Here is a 19670-nt window from a genome sequence, read left to right as displayed (position 1 = left end):
CATATAACACCGTGCCATGAAGGCACATTTAAGGGATGTGGGGATAGGGCCCCACATATTCTCGATCTCAGCCATTTTGGAGGTGATGTGATCAGCACTAAGCTCTGGCTACCTTTATCCCCCAGGGCAGTAGTATTAAATATTTGACACAGTGGCGTAACAAAATCGTCAAGTACGCACCCACAAGAAACAAATTTGGGACGCCCATGTAGAGTCAGATTCTTCCAAGAAATTTAAGTAATTACTTTGAATGGCTGGTTGTGGCTACACTTACATTAATAATTACATAATGATACAAATCGAACCTCTACCTGTGAATTTTCATAGGTTACAACTTTGTCTATCTTTGACATTTGTGTATTCAATAGAAGAAAATAAAAATGCTTACTTATCCCCTCCCCCACCCTTCTTAACAGAAAGCTGACTTCTAGGCTACGAATGATACTATTAATTCACAACATCAATAGATCTTTCACGTTTAACAGTGAGATTACTGAGTCAGCTAAATTTGCCCTGAATCATACTACTCTGCACTAGCTTCCAGGAGTTCTTCATAAGTTTCAATTTCGAAAAAGATAGTTCTTCTGTCGTGACTGTTACTGAAAGATTGATTGATTAATATGGTGTCTTAAGTCCACTTTATGCACAGTAAGGCTAATCGAGACTGGACCTACAGTTTAAAGTGGAATCCCAACCATTATGTGCCTCCACCGGGTATTGAAGCCAGGATACCTTGATTACAAGGTGATGACACTACCACTGTTACTGAAAGAGTAAGAAACAAACAGAAGGCCGTACAGGTTAAAGAGAACACTGGAAGCTAATAATGAAAAAATATCCCAAAGCACTTATTGAGGTAATTTCAGATTTGAGTGCATTCCTGAAACTTAGAACGTGATCAGGAAATTTGGAGGATAAGTCATCTTTGTACTTGAAACAGAGGGCAATCACTGCATGTGAAGCTGTAGGATGAAAGGAAGAACTGCTAATACAATATTATCCATTCCTCCTTGAGTTGAAAACAACACAAGCATTTAAATGCCTCCTCACACCTTGCCGCGTGTCAGTTGAAGGTGCTTTATTGTTAACATATTAAAAATGGGAGTGCAAGGTCAAGAGAAAGAAGAAAATATAAGACAAAGCGCTTTTTATTCAAGAAAAGAATAAATGGATAAAAATGTCTAAGCAAGTTATTGTGAATTTTTACATAAATGTTTCACATGAGAAACATCATCTGTATGTTATGCATCTGATTTGACATATTCATTCAAATTATTACATTAAACTAGAATTTATAGCCAGATAAGAACAGAATGTTATAATTTTATTACCCACAAAAAAATTATCCTTTTCCATCTATTTTTCTCACTTTTATTTAATACATTTTTCATATCAATCCTATGGGATGCGAGGCTCCTTCATGCGTGAGGTCCTGGGTGGTCGCCCACTTCACCCACCCCTTGCTACGGCACTGGAAAGAAGTCTTCTCTATGTCCACATGACTATTTTTATTTAGAGGAAGGATTTGTGAAGTGTACTACTAATGAAATTCCACCCTCTTATTGGCTCTCCTAGTCTGCCCTGATTTGCATATATAGTGAAAATAACAAATTTATTATAAACTAATCCAATCTGAAGAATCATGACCTAGTTAATAATTGAGATAATGAAGAGGGAATAAAAGGCACGAATCTTGTCACACCTAAATTGAAATATTTCTAATCACTTCAATGTACCATGTGAAGGACTCATTCAGAAAGCTATTCCAAGCCAGTGCTATACACTGCCTTTGAAAGAGGGGTAGTGGGAGCTACAAAACACCCACCCATCCCTTCATATTTCAAGTACGAGGGGCATGACTTTTATTTCTCCTCTACACTAGTGCACTTATTCCAGTATTTCCACTAGTGCTTGGATACAAGCCAGAGCCATGATTGGACTGGTTGCTTCACCTCTTCATCACTGATGAAATGCTGTTCTCCGAGGAACTCCCTTAAGGAGCCAAGAGATGAAAATCACTTAGAGCAAGATCAGAATTGTAAGGGGGTTGTGACAGTAAATTCATTCTCAACTGTGAAAATCGTGTGGTGAGCAATATGCAGGCATGTATTGCTTTGCAGAAACAGAATGCATTTAGATATCAAACCAGGCAATTTTTGTGATTGAGTTCAAAGCTCCGACGTAAAGATTCTGCAAGTTGGTGACATGTAATCTGCCAATTTTGAGGGTTCAGACTTTCCACTGGCTGAATGTTCATGGCAACCACTGCAGTGGGCTCTGAGGCACTTCAGCTGAGATCGTTTTGCACTGATTAGAGTTGTCTTTAAACCATTCGAATGTTTTACTGTGACTAAGAGTCCCATCACCATTCTATGCTTGAAATATTCTGTGAATTTAACTTGATTTTACAACTTCATTTACAAGAAATTTCATCACAACACAGTGTTCCACATAAACAAGTTTGTCTGTCAACTTGTTTAACAATTGACTCACTTTACCTGTATCATTAGCGATCCATGCAGTAACAGTAGACTCTTGTCTATTATAAGTAATGTATTTTATATATGTTTGGGTGTTTCCTGTTGTTATGAAAAATCAAAAGTCCCAGTTTGAATTGTACGACCCTCGTAAATGCTACAGAGATGTAGTTACAACTATAGCTTTTGATATAAATCAGAATACAGATTGAATAAATTTTGCAGACAATTTACAGTCAATTAAGAAAGGGTAAATAATTCCTAAGTTATATTGAAGTAGGTATGAAGTTTGTGAGAACCAGATAAAACTCACTTGCAAGTGATGCAAAGAAATTTTCAACACAATTGTTTTCATTATGGAAGTGCTTTGAACATGTCTACTCTTAAAACAAATCTTCTAGGGAGACACTCATGTTTTAAGTATCAGCATAGAAATTTAACTGTCTCATTCAATATGGCTGCCTGGCTGACAGGAAATAAAGATGGCTGTACTTCCTGTTGGCCATTTGTTAATTGTGAAATGGCTATCATTTGTTGATCTCGTCAGTTTACTGGACATTCCTGGATATCCTATGGATATCCAGAACTTCGACATGAATGTCCAGAACCAGAAGATATCTGTAAGACATCTTCTGGATAATTGTGTACTGTATGGGTAAGTACATGCCAAACTTGACTTCAGCTACTTAGTTAAGTATCATGTTAATAATAACACCTTTATTGGGCAAGTAAATGAGGTTTGGCATATGGTACTTTCCCACCTAACGATTGTTAAGGTATAGGTTACATATATTCTAACCATTACTTGTCTTCATTTAGGCTTTTGGGCACGTGAAGTTGGTAAATTAGCAGGTCTTGATCTACCTCTAGTTCCTGTGCATCATCAGTATGTTGTCACACAAAGCATACCTGAACTTGAAGCACTGAAGAAGGAGATTCCTGTTCTGAGACACTTGGAAGGTTCACTTTATGTGCGCCAGGAAAAGAAAGGTTTAGTGGTAGGACCTTATGAGTCACCGGAAACCATGAAATTATGTGAAGATTGGGCACTGGATAGAGTTCCTCCAGGTATCAGAAATTTGATTGAAAAACACCTATATTCATCAAAATTTATTATTTCACAATTCATAATAATTCATAATTGCTCCAATTTTTATCTTACTTATTTAATACATACATAATAAAGGATATAGTTTTTTAAAAATAATCAATCAATTGAATTCATAAGAAATGGAAGAATCTTAATTTCTACAATCAAAAGTTGTTTCTTACATATAAATTTAACCATTTCCTTCTTCCTTTAAACTGTTTGGGTGAATGAATTCTGAATTTAAGAAAGTAAACAATTAATGCTATTCATTTTGTTGTGTGTATGTGCTTTATTATAAATATTCATTTATTTTGTGAATATTAACATCTCCCTTTTTCAGATTAATAATGATTATCTTGCATTTTTTGTTGTATATTGTTTACTTTCATTTATTAATATGAATGGCATACCATATTAATGAATGAACTCAAATGAACTCAAAGCTCCATAAACCACATCACCGATGAGATTAAAAAATGGTGCTAGTGTGCTACTTCACACACACACACACACTTTGAAATAGGTTTCTGTAGTATTTCTCCACACGAATATGTCGTAAACATATCCTCAAAATCCATTTCGTGATATTTATCTCTCTGTGTCACCTTGAAGACCAAGAGCGAGGACTTGCAATCTTATCACCTCCACGTCACATCCAAGTCACGCAGCCTAAAGATATAGAAAAGTGATATTATAAAAATACAAACATATCTAATGCATCTCAAATTTTCTAAAATATCCTTTTTATTTTGCCTTCTTTGAACATCCTTTTTTTTTTTTTTTTGCCTTGTTTGGTTTAGTCAAATGTCATGATAATTTTGCTCCCTCCAGGGAAACATCAAATGAGTCATGAAGCTGCTATTATTAACCCTATTGAATACATAAATACTAGTTTCGGTAAATATGGTGTGCATTTCCTGGCACTAAAATGGCAAAATAATTGTTTTCTCCTTTGAGGATATAGCTCCTCCTAGCACTTTGTGATTTAGGAGCTACAGAAGTAGGCAACATTGGCTGCAACTGTCCACGTGATGAAGAATCACCCAAAGCAACACACTGTCTGAAGGCTGTTTCCTTCCAGCAAATTTTGCAGACCTTCCTTTTCTTGTTGTATGCCTAGTTGCCTTATAAGCGCAAAGCACCTTGAAGAGAAAGAACCCAGGTAAAGATACAAGTTGTAATGGGCTGTGTAGCAGGGAAACCTGTTCTAACAAGCAATAAGCAGCAGGTAGGAGAAACTGGAACTTTGCATTGGTCAGGTGTTGACCACACCTCACCCAAGAAAAAGGCATTTTGCAGGTCTTGGCCCTCAAAGGCAATGAATGCACCAAGGAATTTAGTATATTATTAATATACAGCTATCTTATACTGAAGTGCCATATAAATGAGAAAAAAGTAAAGTAAAGTGCTCCCCTGTGCATAGCACCATCCCATGAAGGCGTATAGGGGGTGTGGGGGTAACGCCCCACACTTTCTTGATCCAGTCGTGAGTGGGGGTGATGTGATCAGCATCACGCCCCTGACCGCCTTTACCCCAAAGGGTTTCCCCCAGGTACCCATGTTATTCGACGCTGGGTGGGTGCCGGGGCCGCTTTCATCGTTAGAAAAGTTCCTGGATTTGAACCGGCCGGGGATCGAACCCGGGACCATTAGCATGGTAGTCAGACGCGTTACCGACTGAGCCACCGCGGCCACTCATATAAATGAGAAAGCTCATCTAAATTACAAGATAGTACATAGTTTGCATATAGTCATGGACGTGATACAATCAAATTCAGTAAAAGTGATATCATGTATCACATCATACGTACGATAACTGAGGTACCTGGAAACTTATATTTCCACTCCACTTCTGGCAGAATCTGTAACTAAACGAACTGTTTTGCACATGTGTAATGTGTTTCTATTATGTATTCCTTTGTCCTTGGTAAATACTGTAACGTATGTGTCCATAGGTTTATAAGCAATCCAAATTCTAATCTGAACACCTTTTTGTCTCCAAAGGTTTCGGCAAGGAACTTTTCCAACCCGATGTAGATCGAATAACTCCAAATTTGAACGTTGCAATGGAGGCGATTCCCTGTTTAGCCAGTGCAAGAATACAGACAGTTGTATCAGGTCCTATAACATACTCTCCGGATTCTCTTCCACTCATTGGGCCTACATTACTACCAAATATGTGGTTAGCTGTTGGCTTTTCGTAAGTATATATTCTAGATCAGGGATGACCAAACATTTCATATTCTGAGCCAATTTTCTACTTCAGTTATTTGTTTTGGGCCACATTATATTTTGCTCACACTAAAGATATTGCCTTAAAATAAAATGATGGAACTTATCAGGGTATAGGTGTAGTATGTCTCCACATTTAATCACGGCAGTATGTATCCACATTCTTGACATACGAAAATCAGAAGGAGACTGATCTTTCATATGTTTTCTTTATTTTACTTTCACGTGGGTTAGGTTAGGTTAGGTTAGGTTAGCTTAGATATTTTATCATTCTTCTAAACGTCCTGATTGAGTCAGTTTTCTGATTTGCAGTGTTAAATGAACACTCCTAACTTAACCTAACTTAACCTAACCTAAGTGAATGTAAAATAAAAAAAATAAATAAAAAAATGAAGAACTTCCTACCTATTCAAATGTGGAGACATAATACACTTATTGTCTTTCTACTTCTTCCAATGTGGAGACATACTACACCTATACCACTTATCAGTACTAAGCCAGGCCACATAAAGACCATTGGTAGGTTGGGTGTATCCCACAGTCCTTAGTTTGAGCAGCCTTGTTCTGGATTAATGTTATTGGCATTGCATGTTGACTTTTTGGTAATTCATTTAAGCAAGAAAAAAATGAAACATATATGTTTCTCTGTTTTATGGTGGTGGTGGTGAAGAAGACCCATTTTGATTTTTGATTGATTTGTTGGTGTTTTAAGTCCACTTTATGCACAGTAAGGCTAATAGGGACTGCATCTACAGTTTAAAATGGAATCTGAACGAACCACTCTGTCTCTCCACCAGGTATCAAACCAGGGACCCCTTGATTACAAGGCAACGACGCTACCACTGCACCAAGGAGATTCATTTTGAGTTCATTAATTTACAATTGTTCTGTACTTGTGTAAACCAATAGCAAATAGAATTCTGATTTTAAGTCAAACTGGGACTTTTGATTTTTCAGAATAACTGGACACAGTTCGACAATATAGAAACCACTTTTATTTCTCGATGCACTTATCCCAGCATTTCCTAGTGTTTGGATACCAGCTGCATAGAAAGATTCCTCAGTATGCTGGAATCAAGTTCGCCTCTTGGTCACTGCTGAAATGCTGGCCTCTGAAGAACTTATTTAAGGGTCCAACAAGGGAAAATTGCTTTGACTGAGATAAAGACTAAGAGGTGGGTGGCATTAAATCCAAGCTAAGTTCCTGGAGTGTGAAATCGTATGGTGGGCAGTATGCAGGCAAGCATTGTCTTGCAGCATCAGAATATCTTAGTGATCAAACCACACCGAATTTGTGATTATATTCAAACTTTACAAAGAAAAATGAATCTCTTCTGCAAGTTAATGACATGTTATCCATCGATTTTCAAGGATCAGGATTCCATTTGCTGAATATTCCTGGAAATTTCTGCAGTGGGCTCCAAACCTCTTCAGCTGGATCACCTTGCACTGATGTAAAGTTGTCTTTAAAATTTGAACGATTCAAATGTTTTACTGTGGCTAAGAGCCCTATTACTGTAATATGTTGGAAATCTCTTGTGAATTTCACTATCAAAAGAGTCCACTATAATACCCTGTTTCACATTTGCACTCATAGATTTGTCCGCCATCACATTAGATTAGATATGAATTATGAATTTGATTTAAAAATTTTGGGTGCATCAGCACTTAGGCTATTTTGCACCCATCACATTATACGGGGTCCAGCTCCTTACCGTTACAAATAACAACTCTAACGTTGCATAACTAAAATCTTAAAATATTCTGACTTTCGTTAAAAGCTGAGGCTGTAAAGGGGCACACATAAAGACAAAAAAACAACAACAACAGGACAACACACAGAATTATACAGGCCATAGCGCCAGTTGCCAGAGTCTCGTTTGTCTGCAAAATGCAGTCCAGAGTGTACTATGTGGAAGTGAGGTTGACAGTTGGGTGTACTATGTGGAAGGTCACCCCTTACACCCCTAGATTAGATTAATGCCATCCATGAATCACATGTAGTATGCATTGACATGCTGTGATATCGGACATGTCATCTTGGTTAACACGTGACTTGCATTAATGTGGCATTAGCACTCCATGCACTAATAGTAGACGCTTATCTCTTACAAATCACATATTTTATATAAGGCTGGGTGTGTTCTGTTATTCTGAAATATGGAACCAGATGGCTTTTAAAGGTTAATGGCAATTTTACCACTAAAATATACCCACAATGAACTAAACTCCAAGCTTCAACAGCCTTTAGAGGTCAAGGTTAACGTATTAATTGATCACATCCCTATTGTTAACGAGTTTATGAATTCCAGGTATGGCATAATCCATGCAGGAGGGATGGGGAAGTACCTTGCAGATTGGATCGTGCGTGGCGAACCTCCTGGTGAACTGATTGAAGCCGATCCCTTGAGATTCAGCGACTGGACTACACTAGATTTTACCTTTGGAAAAGCAAGGGAATCCTATGGTTTGAATCGAGCAATTACTCATCCTTTTGAGGAGAGATTTGCAGGTCAGTCTTTTTGAAATAAGATTTAAGAAACGATATCAATTTCTATTCCTAAGGAGGTAAATTTTGGGAAGTTCCCTAAATTCTTTCTTGATTTTTATGGCACAGTAAGAAAAAATAAGGATATGACCACAGGGGCGGCTCAAGATAAAAGTTTCACCTGGACAAGATGGATTTTTCGTGTCCATTTATTTTTCACCCTACCTCCTCATCTTTCTCACTTGGTTCTTCAATTTTTCACCTTCCTCCAAGAAAACCATAACTCTGTTATGTATTTAGGGTTATAGTGATGCAAAATAATAGCTTTATTTCTAAAATACTCTAAGTGTTACTGTTAAAGAACACGTTCATTTTAGGTATGTGTCAAAATACAGTTATCTCTTGGCTAAAACTGCTTCATGATTTTGCAATATACTTATTATGTTTAGCTGCAGTCACCTCAATTAATTCTTGTCAACAATAAATGCAACTCTATTTGAAGGAAATTACCATGCACTCAATGGAGGCACATGGTTCGCATCCCACTTTAAACTGTAGGTCCAGTCAAGATTACCCTTTTTTTGCATAAAGTGGACTTAAAAATAAACTCAAAACACACCTTGAAATTTGATCTTCAAATTCCCCCCCCCCCCCAAGTGATTATTTTGGCACTTTCGGAATATAAACTGCAAGAAATTTCAGACACTACCAAGAATTAACAGTTAAAGAATACATAAAAATACAAAATGGAAAATAACTGTTCAACAAAATCATAGATGACGCCAAGTATTTTCAAGTCAACTTCAATTTTGTAATTTTTAAAAGAACAATAATAATAACAATAATACTAATAAAACCTAAAATATAAAGTTTCCATAACAAAAGGAAACATATGAAATCTTATTCTGCCCCCCCCCCCCCCAACACCCTCTGAAAAAAAATCCTGCTTGTGGCCTTGTTGAGAACTGGAAAACAGCTTGTGGCTTGTTGACCCTGTTACAAAGATTATATTGCCAGAAGGAAAACTACTAATTTGGAAAATAAGGCCAAATGAAAACACAAAGGAATCAGTGTTACATCTGAAAACTGAAATAATGATAATAGAAACTCAATGCAAATAATGGACAAAGGAAGGCAAAGACATGAAAGTAAACAGTGTAGCCAGTTGCAACGATATAATACAAACAAATGCAAGCACTGCCTGCAGTATTAAAATATTATTTAATGTAGTACTTTATATTTCTATCACACTCGATTTCACGAAATTTTGTGGCTGCCAACTCCATCAGCAGCCCATTGGCAAGCTCCACACCCTCTGCTTGTGGCCACACTATGCTGGAAACCAATGCTCCCAAAGCAGCATGTGGCGAAGGATGAAATGCGATTCGGAGCTTTTGAGCTTCTCAACAATAGCAGAGCCAAGCCGAAACCAGACACTAATAACAGAAAGCATATAAGTGTTAACACAATCTCTAAGATGAACATTTGCTTCATTAAAAACACAGAATTATTTAAATAAATCATTGCAACTGTTCCAAATTGCATGTATACAAACTTTAAAGTATTACTTTAAGTTTCACAATGTGCAAAACCTGTCAATAATGTTGACGTTCAGGGGTTAAGACTAACTTCCCTGACATTGGACAGAGCTGGAATTTGCAGAACAGCTGGCTGTTGTCCACCTCATTCATCTCAAATTACAGCACCAGTGTTGACAACTACAAAATAATTTGCACGATATTTATCATCTTGAGTTTCCAACAAACAAATTCAATAAACTGTTGGTTTTTGGATAAACTTGGATGTGAGGAAAGCAATGAAACTCTTTTTGGAGGCCTGCAAATAGCAAAAACGTTAAGTCCTAAATGTTCTCAAACTCAAAATATAATTTTTATTAATATAAAAAAATGTATATAAAAAAATAGCAAATATAATTACTTGGTTTCTGTTTGTTTTAAGATGTATATGTATTCTTATTGCTACAGGACGACCAACTAGCCGAGTGAGTGGAGCTTATGAAATGATGAAAGCAAGAGGAGCTCATATGGACTTCCATACAGGTTGGGAGCAGCCTTCTTATTTTTCCAGTCCTGGAGAAGAGATTCCTTATGAACCAAGTTTTTACAGGTTTGTTTATGCAAGATAAAGCAAAGGAAGCATAATGCATACTATCATATTTTTTGCTACATTAAGTCTCATGCTGAAAAAGAAATATTGTTTTCAAATAAAGGTTGAATTTTGATGGCATTCCTTGTATTTCAGCCCCCATTTCTGCAAACACCTTTCCAGAAATTAACAAAATATTTGGAAGTAATAAATTACTTATAACACAGTTACAAATAACAGTTACTTTATCAATTAATAGTAACTGTGAACGAAATTGAAAGTCAATTTCTTCATGTTTTACTAATAAATCGATATGGCGGTTATGTTGAATGAACATAATCACATGCTATGTATATCTAGGAGCCACAGAGATACAGTCAGTAGTATGTCTGACTGGCATGCAGGAGACCCAGGTGTAATTCCCTGGGTAGGTGAGATCAAGTGGGAATTTTTCAGACTATGATCCTGCATGGGACAGCTGTGAGGTTTACCCAGTTTCTAATAAAATTAGTACCTGCAGGCAACACTGGGGAAAACAAGTAGCAGCACCCAGAGCATAGTACTGATCACACCACCTGCACAATGGCCAAGGTCGTGAATGTGGGGACCCTACAACCACATTCCCCTATGAGCCTCTATGGCATGTTGCAATGTGCAGATGAAAACTATTTACGTCTAGTTCTGAGTCATTTACCCTTAATATATTCTTATATGTTTTTAATGCAATTACTTTTCTTTGTCCAGTACGAGGGTCACTATTTATATTTTGAGCCTTGGCAACACTGATTGAAGTTAGGCGCGATTTGACGTTTGCACGGAATCGTCTGGCATTATTGACCATAACGTACTTCAAATGTTTTGTCAATAGCTTCATTTGTGTTGTTTATGTTGCCTTGGAGATTGCGCGACAACAATAAAATGGAATTATACGTGAACATTTTCGTGAGATGATTTTTTACGATTTTCGACATGGATTATCAAGACAAGAGTGCATCGATCAACTTACTTCCACATTTGGCGATGAAGTCCCATCCTTTGCCACTGTGAAACGCTGGTATAATGAATTTAATTGTGGCCGCCATTCGCTCACCGACGAGATTCGCGAAGGTCGTCCAAAATCAGTTGTTGTTCAAGAAAACATTGATGCTGTGCAAAACCTAATACTGCAAGATCGTCATGTGACATACTGTGAGATTGAGGCAACCATAGGCATTAGTTCCACCAGCATATATAAAATATTACATGATCATTTAGCTGTGAGAAAGGTATGTTCTTGTTGGATCCCACACAATTTGACAAAAACTCAAAAAGACACTTGCGTCAATTGGTGCAAACAAATGCTCAATAAATACAATCGTGGTGCTTCAAAAGACATATATAAGATTGTAACAGGTGACGAATCATGGATATATGCATATGAGCCGGAACGTAAACAGCAGTCGACTGTATGGGTGTTTCAAGATGAACCGAATCCAACAAAAGTTGTTCGCGCTCGAAGCACATCGAAACAAATGGTCGCCTGTTTTTTCGGGAAAACTGGTCATGTGGCAACTGTGCCTTTAGAGGAACGTAGAATGGTCAACTCTGAATGGTACACAACAATTTGTTTGCCAGAGGTCTTCGGTCAAATACGGAAAACAAACAAACGCCGTCGGATCATTCTTCAAGACAATGCCAGCTGGCACACATCTCGTCTAACAACCGACTTTATGAACAGTCAAAAAATCGAATTGATGGGTCATCCGCCGTACAGTCCTGATTTGGCACCCAATGACTTCTTCTTGTTCCCGAATGTCAAGAATAAATTGCGTGGACAACGATTTTCGTCGGCGGAAGATGCCGTTGATGCGTTCAAAAACCATATTATGGAGGTGTCTCAAGAAGATTGGAAAAACTGCTTTGACAAATGGTTCGAACGAATGCAAAAGTGTATTGACCACAAAGGAGAATACTTCGAAAAACAATAAAGCAGTTTTCAATGCCAAATTCCTGTTTTTTCATTGTTAGGCTCAAAATATAAATAGTGACCCTCGTAGAACAAATTTTGATTGTGTTTATGTGTTCCATTTTGCGATAGTAATAATATGTTTGTTATTATTGCAATTTTCCAGAGCAAATTGGCATAAAGCTGTGATGAATGGATGTGACATAGTAATGAATAAAGTTGGAATAATTGATCTGTCTCCATTTGGGAAAATCGAACTGCGAGGTCCAGATTCCTGGAAGTTTCTAGAAAACGTAACATCAAATTCTCCACCAAAGACTGGAAAAACTTGTATAACTCATTGCTTGACAAAGGCTGGGAAGGTATATGCAGAGTTCACGGTGACAGCTCTTGAGAACAAAAGGTTTCTCATTCTTACAGGGAGTGGTAGCGAACTCCATGATCTCAGGTGAGTTCCATTACTTTTACTTTTTCCTCTCAAACTCTCACAAGTTACAAATAACAGTTGATGGCTAATATGAAAAAAATCCAACCTGTGTGGTGGAGTGGTTAGCAGAGCATGCTACAATGGCAGAGTTCCTGGGTTCGAATCCTGGGCTGGGCACAGGTGTTCTTTGCGAGTGTCCCTCATCAACATCATCACTCGTTGTCATCTTTCTGATTAGCCAAAAGTGGCAGAAAAGCAAAGTAAAGAAATCAACCAGTGAATTAATATGAAAAATTTGCCTGTACATATAACGTACCAATATCAAATTTATGATATTTGATCATGTAACCGATCCTGGATATGCACCCCTGAAAAGTCAACTCACCCTTCTTCAAACTTCAATCATATTGGCTGCGTGTCTTTGGAAAAGATGGTTAGAGCTCCTCACGTTTTTTTGCTTGTGACCGTTAATGTTTTGTTGTTCATTTGGCAGTCTGGCACAGACATTGATATGAGTAAAATCTATGTGATGGTGAACTAAGTTCTTTGGGCTCGTGAGTACAAATTGAGGGAACTATTTGGAACAAGTGCAATGAAAACTAAAGGGAATAGTGTTGAGTCTCCACTTAGAAAGTTTATTGGTATTACTATGTAGTAATTAGAAGTTTCTCAGAGAGGAATCCACTTTGTTGCTAACTGTTATGTAGTGAGCTCGAGTCAAGGAGCCTATTTACTACGTACTCATTCATAAAAGAAAAATTGTTCTCTTGCAAGCAGTATAAGAACCAATGGCCATTGAATAATTCCTGCCAGAATATTTAAAATATGTCTATGGAATGTGGAATATTTTATAAAGGATCAACAGAATTAAAGGAAGATTGAAGATGTTTGACTGGATTTTCATCATCATCAAGATTTATCCCACCCCCTTAACTCCCTCAATGTGTTTAGTGCATTTGTATATATATATATTGTTGAGGGAAAATGGGCGAACCTCGAAAATCATGAAATACATTGCTCTCTCTGTACAGTACGCTGACCCATTCAAACAAACAACATCATGCATGCTGCTGGCTAAACAAGGAAATTCCTTTGACACTATCAGGTTCGTCTTCCTGATAGAGGAGTGCAACCCGGTAGTAACGAAGGAGGCAAAAACTGCAAGAATGACACATAAGTGTCGTTTGTAATTGTGAATTAAAGACCCAGTGTTTGGGGAAACGGGCAGTCTTATTCCAGCCACATTACCAGGCACGTGGGGTGTCGTTCGGACTCACATTCAACAACCAGCCAAGGAGACCATTGACGAACCAGTAGCCAGCGGCAGGTTGGTCCAGGTTAGCAGTACCTCATACTTCCTCCTGCCGGCAAGACTGATGTTGCCATTCTCTTAAATCACTGTACCTTTGGGCTACATTCCTTGGTGACCTGCGATCCCAGTTCACATCTATAGGTCACGCAACATGGTGCAGATGCATGGCAACTTCAATTAATCTCATTACCTTTGACTTGAGAACCTCCCACTCCACCCCTGTTGAAGATATAGGCGTTCCATAACTAATTTTTTTCCATCCCTAATTACTACTCTTACACTTATTGCTATAAAAGCTCTACCTCCCTCAACTTCCACGTCTCTGTAACATTTAATGTATGCTATCCCCAGTCACTAATGCTCCCCACTACTAACCTCCCCTAAGAATGAAACCCTAACCAATCACATCATTGTTTATCTCAACACAACACTAACACTCACTTCCCACCAGATGAACGAGTCCCTCCATGCAGACTTAAATTAATCCCTCGATCAAATCTTATCACTGGCAATAGCTATTGCTCCCCAAACACCGACAACCCTGATGCCTCCCTTGCAGCCCATCCACAACCCCTTCACATGCTCCAGAACCACCGCCACTGAATACTCAAGATTCCTGAACGGATTACAAACACCCCGGTGAAAATTAAAACCCATCACCCCCTTCACAAGTACCCCACAACCACACAACCAGACTCATCCCCTGATCATCCCACAAGCCATCTACCCTTCACCCTTTATGGGAAAAAGCCCAGAAGAAGTGGAAACTTTCTTTCCTAAATTTGAAAGTACAGAAAAAGCTATGAACTGAGATGAACCACGGAAGAAAGAAATGCTTCCGTTGTTCCTCGCAGACATAGTGCTTACACTATTCAATGACATAAAAATGTGCGAAGATTTCAATGGGCTAAGTTATGCCCAAATCAAAAAGGAAATTTCCACACTAATCAAAGGGTCATATACCCCATAACAGGGCCACCCCAGGGAAGCTATCAGGACAACCCCTAACCAGAGCCAAACCAGAGAGCCTACAGCAGGACAACCCCTAACCAGTCACCCCCTTAGAGGCTATACCAGGACAACCCGTACCAGGGCCACCTCCCAATGCAGCCACACAAACCATCCCAGACAAGGACAAATGCAAAGGAGCCCAAACTACAGGATGACCACACGCCCCTGAATGAGAAAGAAAAACCCACTCCAGGCAACCAACGAGATTACACGAAGATCTAGAGACACTACGATATGAAGCTGCTGTCTCACCCGATACTCCGAGGTTAGCGCTTGGCTGTAAAGCTGAGGCATGCACGATTCCCACGCTGGAGGACACCACATCAGCAACGACCTTGGCCGGAGTATCCCAGATAGCATGTAAGTTGACTGCAAGTTAAATCGAATGTCGATTTAACTTGCAGTTAACTTACATGCTATCTGGGATGGAGTTTCAACCGTCTGATATCAACACATTCAGTACGTCTGTAGACAATGCCTGTTAAGAAGAGATTTCCAAATACAGTGTGTTCTGTAAATCGCACTCACTTTTACAACTTGTAAACATTTTTTATATATATGTAATAAAGACACCTGCCATAGGACGCAACCATCAACAAATGAATGTTGCCTTACTGGGGAGAATGATGAGGGAAAATGGGTTAACCTTGAAAATCATGAAATACATCCCTCTCTCTGTCTTCCTGATAGAGGAGTGCAACCCGGTAGTAACGAAGGAGGCAAAAACTGCTAATAAGTACATAAGTACATAAGTGTAGTTTTTAATTGTGAATAAAAGACCCAGTCTTTGGGGAAACGGACAGTCTTATTCCAGCCACATTACAACACACATAGAGTGTCGTTTAGACTCACGTTCAACATCAAGCCAAGTAGACCATTGACGAACCAGTCAGCCAGCGTCAGTTTGGGCCAGGTAAGCAGTATGAGAGAGTGTTCACCCAATTTTCTTCATACTTCCTCCTGCCGGCAAGACTGAGAGCACCATTCTGTTCCTAACTCGCTGTACCTTTGGGCTACATGCCTTGGTGACCTGCGATCCCAGTTTGCATCTATAGGTCACTCCATATATTTATATATATATTTATATTAAAGATATTGTAATATTGTAAAAATTGAATAATCTATGGACACCCTGAATTTATTTTTTTTACAATTAATGATCATCGATGGTGTGTTACTTGTTCGCAAGAAAATTTCCAGTATAAGATAATTGTTAAAGTAACTTACAATTACTTTTCAAGTATCAGTAACTGAAACTAAGTTTTTAAAATGACCAACTGTAACTGAATTACTTTTTTAAAATTAGTAACTGTAACTCAGTTACTTTTTGAAGCAAGTAACTGTAACTCATTTACTTTTAGAAATTAACTTTCCAAACCCTGCCGATGGCACAGCACACCTCAGTCCAGACTGAGCCTGCAATTTTTGCTTAAAATTCAAGATAGCACATCTCCTGCGTGTGGCATAAAGTTAAATATTTCTGAATACATTTTCTTACTTTAGTGAATACAAACTCTATAGTAGTGTCTAATGAAAAGCTTTAATGTATGCAACTTTCTTCTTAGTGACAGGGCAAATTATCATTAAAATTTATTCAAATTTCAGGTGGTTGCAAGAGAAAGCTCGTCTCGGAAATTACAATGTGACTTTTGAAAATAAGTCTGACAGCATGGGATGCCTCAGCATAGCTGGACCAAAAGCAGGAGATCTGATGCAAAAGCTAATAGATGCTGACATACAGAATTTTCCATTCCTTAGTGCCAAAGATGTATGTATACAATAACTTATTTTATTATAAACAGAGTCTAGAATGTTGTGCATAATTTTTCATCCTTCCTAGATGAAACATATATGCATTTGTTTTCCAAAAAGAACAAGTTCCTATAACAGGAAACTAGTTTTTGAACTGCAGTTCATATTTGCAATTATACGTAATATGTCTTCCAAAACTGTATGGTTATTTACAATTTTACAAGTGAATGAACAAAAATAAATACAGAAAAAGAATAAGAACTTCAAAATAGCCTTTCGATTTGTGTATAAAAGAAGCTGATGCAGGAACTTCAATAAAATAAAATGCACTCTTTCCAAATTCTGATAAGATATACTGGATGCTAATAAGTAAACCCTTTCTTATTGAAGTACTGTGATAATTTAAAATTATGTTAATTTTCGATTCGTATAATGAAGGTAAATAAATGAAGTTCACAATGGTAACTTCTATTTCCAAAATAATAAATATCTTAAACACAAATGGAAAACTGGGTTGAAACACACACACACACACACACACACACACACACACACACACACACACACGCACACACACACACACACACACACACACACACACACACACACACACAAAGATAATATGGTGTAGGAGAGCAGTGGCGGTGCCAGGATTAATCATCTGGGGGTGCTGAGGGGATGCAGAATAAAATTTAGGGGTTGCGATGCTGAACATAAAGAAAGCATGAAATATGCATGCATGTTTAGCAGAGGCGCAACCACGAATTTTTGTCTGGCGTGGGGTGCAAGTACCAGGATAAATGTGCCAATAATAATAATGCTAATAATAATAATAATATAATGACATTAGTATTATTATTATTATTAGTAGTAGTAGTAGCAGCAGCAGCAGACTCTATTATTCTCGAAAATCACGCAAAAAGGGGAGAAGTCGGTAACAAAGCATTTGTGTTGCACAAACGATTTGAAATATATTTTTTAAACACATTCAATTTCACATTAGCTAATAATTGAAAACAAGCATACAAACTGTATTTTTGAAATACAGAAAATGCATGACGAATATAATTATTTTTGTACATATGACATATATAACTTTCATGTACAACAAACATATTTTATACACATGCGACATGGAGCTACGTAAAAAATAACAAAATACATATGCAACATGTTAACACTAAATTGTGTACGTATTAAAAGTTTCTTTAATACATATATATAACATTATTTAAAAGCATTACATAATCAATTCATCCGATTCATAACAAGCCAACAGCAAATATTATATAAATCTGTGAAATGTGCACGCACCTTTTGATCCAAACAATTGTTTATGCATTTAAGACCAAACTGCTTAGCAGTAACAATCTGATTGATTGATTGATTTAGTTTATTTTACTTTGCGTTTTGTGTCTCTTGGCTAATTTGCGAAGATGGGGATGAGTGATGAAATTGATGAATGGACATTTGCAAGCAACCAAGATCTATACTACAGATGTACCTATTTGTACAAAATTGTAGTCCTTGGATGCAAATAAATCATATCATCATATCATACCGAGCAGGATTCGAACCCGGGACCATTGGCGTCGCAGCGTGATGTCCAAACCACTCAGTCACAGGGTCCAGCCAGTAACAATCTGAAGTACATAGTTGATCTTACTTCTCTATCTAGTAATTTACAATGCATTACAGAAAATAATGATATTGCTCACTTCGCTTGTAAAAGAAAAAAATAGATTCAAATTATTGCAAACTGAAAACACTATTAATGTAATAGGGTGCCACATTCTCTCTTATTTATAACGTTTTAATGTAGATTGTTTGCCGCCCCTAGCTACGGCTCTGAACTTTTAGGAATGTATGAAAAAATTACGAAATATATATATATATAAAGAAATACATGAAAACTAAAACTATAACATCTTGCGTATCTTTTTGTCCTGCTGCTCTTAGATTCTGCTAGCCTTGCTTTTTCCTTACTTCAATGTTTGCACCCTTGACCCCCCTAGAATTGATTTCCGACCAAGGTTGGGGGGTGGGAGGTAATGCCCCCTGTGATTGTGCCACTGGCTATCTTCCATCTTACCTAGATACTGCAGTGCCAGGACAAAACGCAAAGTGCACGGCAACTTCATCTTTGTTCAAATCCCCTTCTGCCGCACTATCCCCATCAACTAACTGTAACATTTTTTCGCAAACTTTGGGCTCCTCGGCAAAGTCTGAAATGGTACCTCACTACGTGGAACATATTAACAGGTAAACTAGGTCACGATACAACTTGTGTTAAATAATTTCCCGAGCACGAAGATTTCTTGAAAGTACCTGAAATTTTGTTCCAGTGTGTCTTTGAGAAAAGAGCAACAACAACTAGGCGGACAATAAAAAAGCCGTTTAACAATGATGCCAAAAGAAAGAACTCACTGAGCTGTAGGCGAATATCGAAAAACACAAACAGGCTACTTAAAAGAAGAAAAATAAAAGAAGAAACAATTCTGAACAACAATACTGACGAAAGAAAAGACAACAGCCTCTGATCTTTATAGAGATTGCCGACAGAGTACAGGAAAATATACGCGGCTTCTCTTTCAATGCTTGGCTGTTGTATACAATAACATAGGTTTTGAATAGGGGGTGCTGAAGGGGGTGTGGAAGAATATTAGGGGGTGCACAAGCACCCCTTCACGCCCCCCCTGGTGCCACCCCTGTAGGAGACAGTAAACACTTCCCACAAAAAATAGGAAATGTTGATATTTCGTGGCTGATACCACATGATCACCGTAGAGTAGAAGAACAGAGTCACTCTACTGTGATCATGTGGTATCAG

At 37.8% G+C, this 19670-nt stretch overlaps 1 protein-coding gene across 2 annotated transcripts in view; it reads left to right on the top strand.

Annotated features, from left to right (window-relative positions):
* LOC145984896 (dimethylglycine dehydrogenase, mitochondrial-like) overlaps positions 1-19670 on the top strand; it is an 84820-nt gene that overhangs the window by 43447 nt on the left and 21703 nt on the right. For both annotated transcript variants that reach the window (XM_083118270.1, XM_083118269.1), the window contains exons 8-13: positions 3297-3545; positions 5572-5767; positions 8112-8311; positions 10273-10414; positions 12505-12786; positions 16694-16856. In XM_083118270.1, coding sequence (XP_082974396.1) covers positions 3297-3545; positions 5572-5767; positions 8112-8311; positions 10273-10414; positions 12505-12786; positions 16694-16856 — 1232 coding nt within the window. The remainder of the gene's footprint in view (positions 1-3296; positions 3546-5571; positions 5768-8111; positions 8312-10272; positions 10415-12504; positions 12787-16693; positions 16857-19670) is intronic.

This window comes from Lepisma saccharinum, chromosome 3, assembly GCF_977018435.1.
Source record: "Lepisma saccharinum chromosome 3, izLepSacc3.1, whole genome shotgun sequence".
NCBI lineage: Eukaryota > Metazoa > Arthropoda > Insecta > Zygentoma > Lepismatidae > Lepisma > Lepisma saccharinum.
Note: the sequence above shows the minus strand (reverse complement) of the source record. Positions and strands in the feature narration are given on the sequence as shown.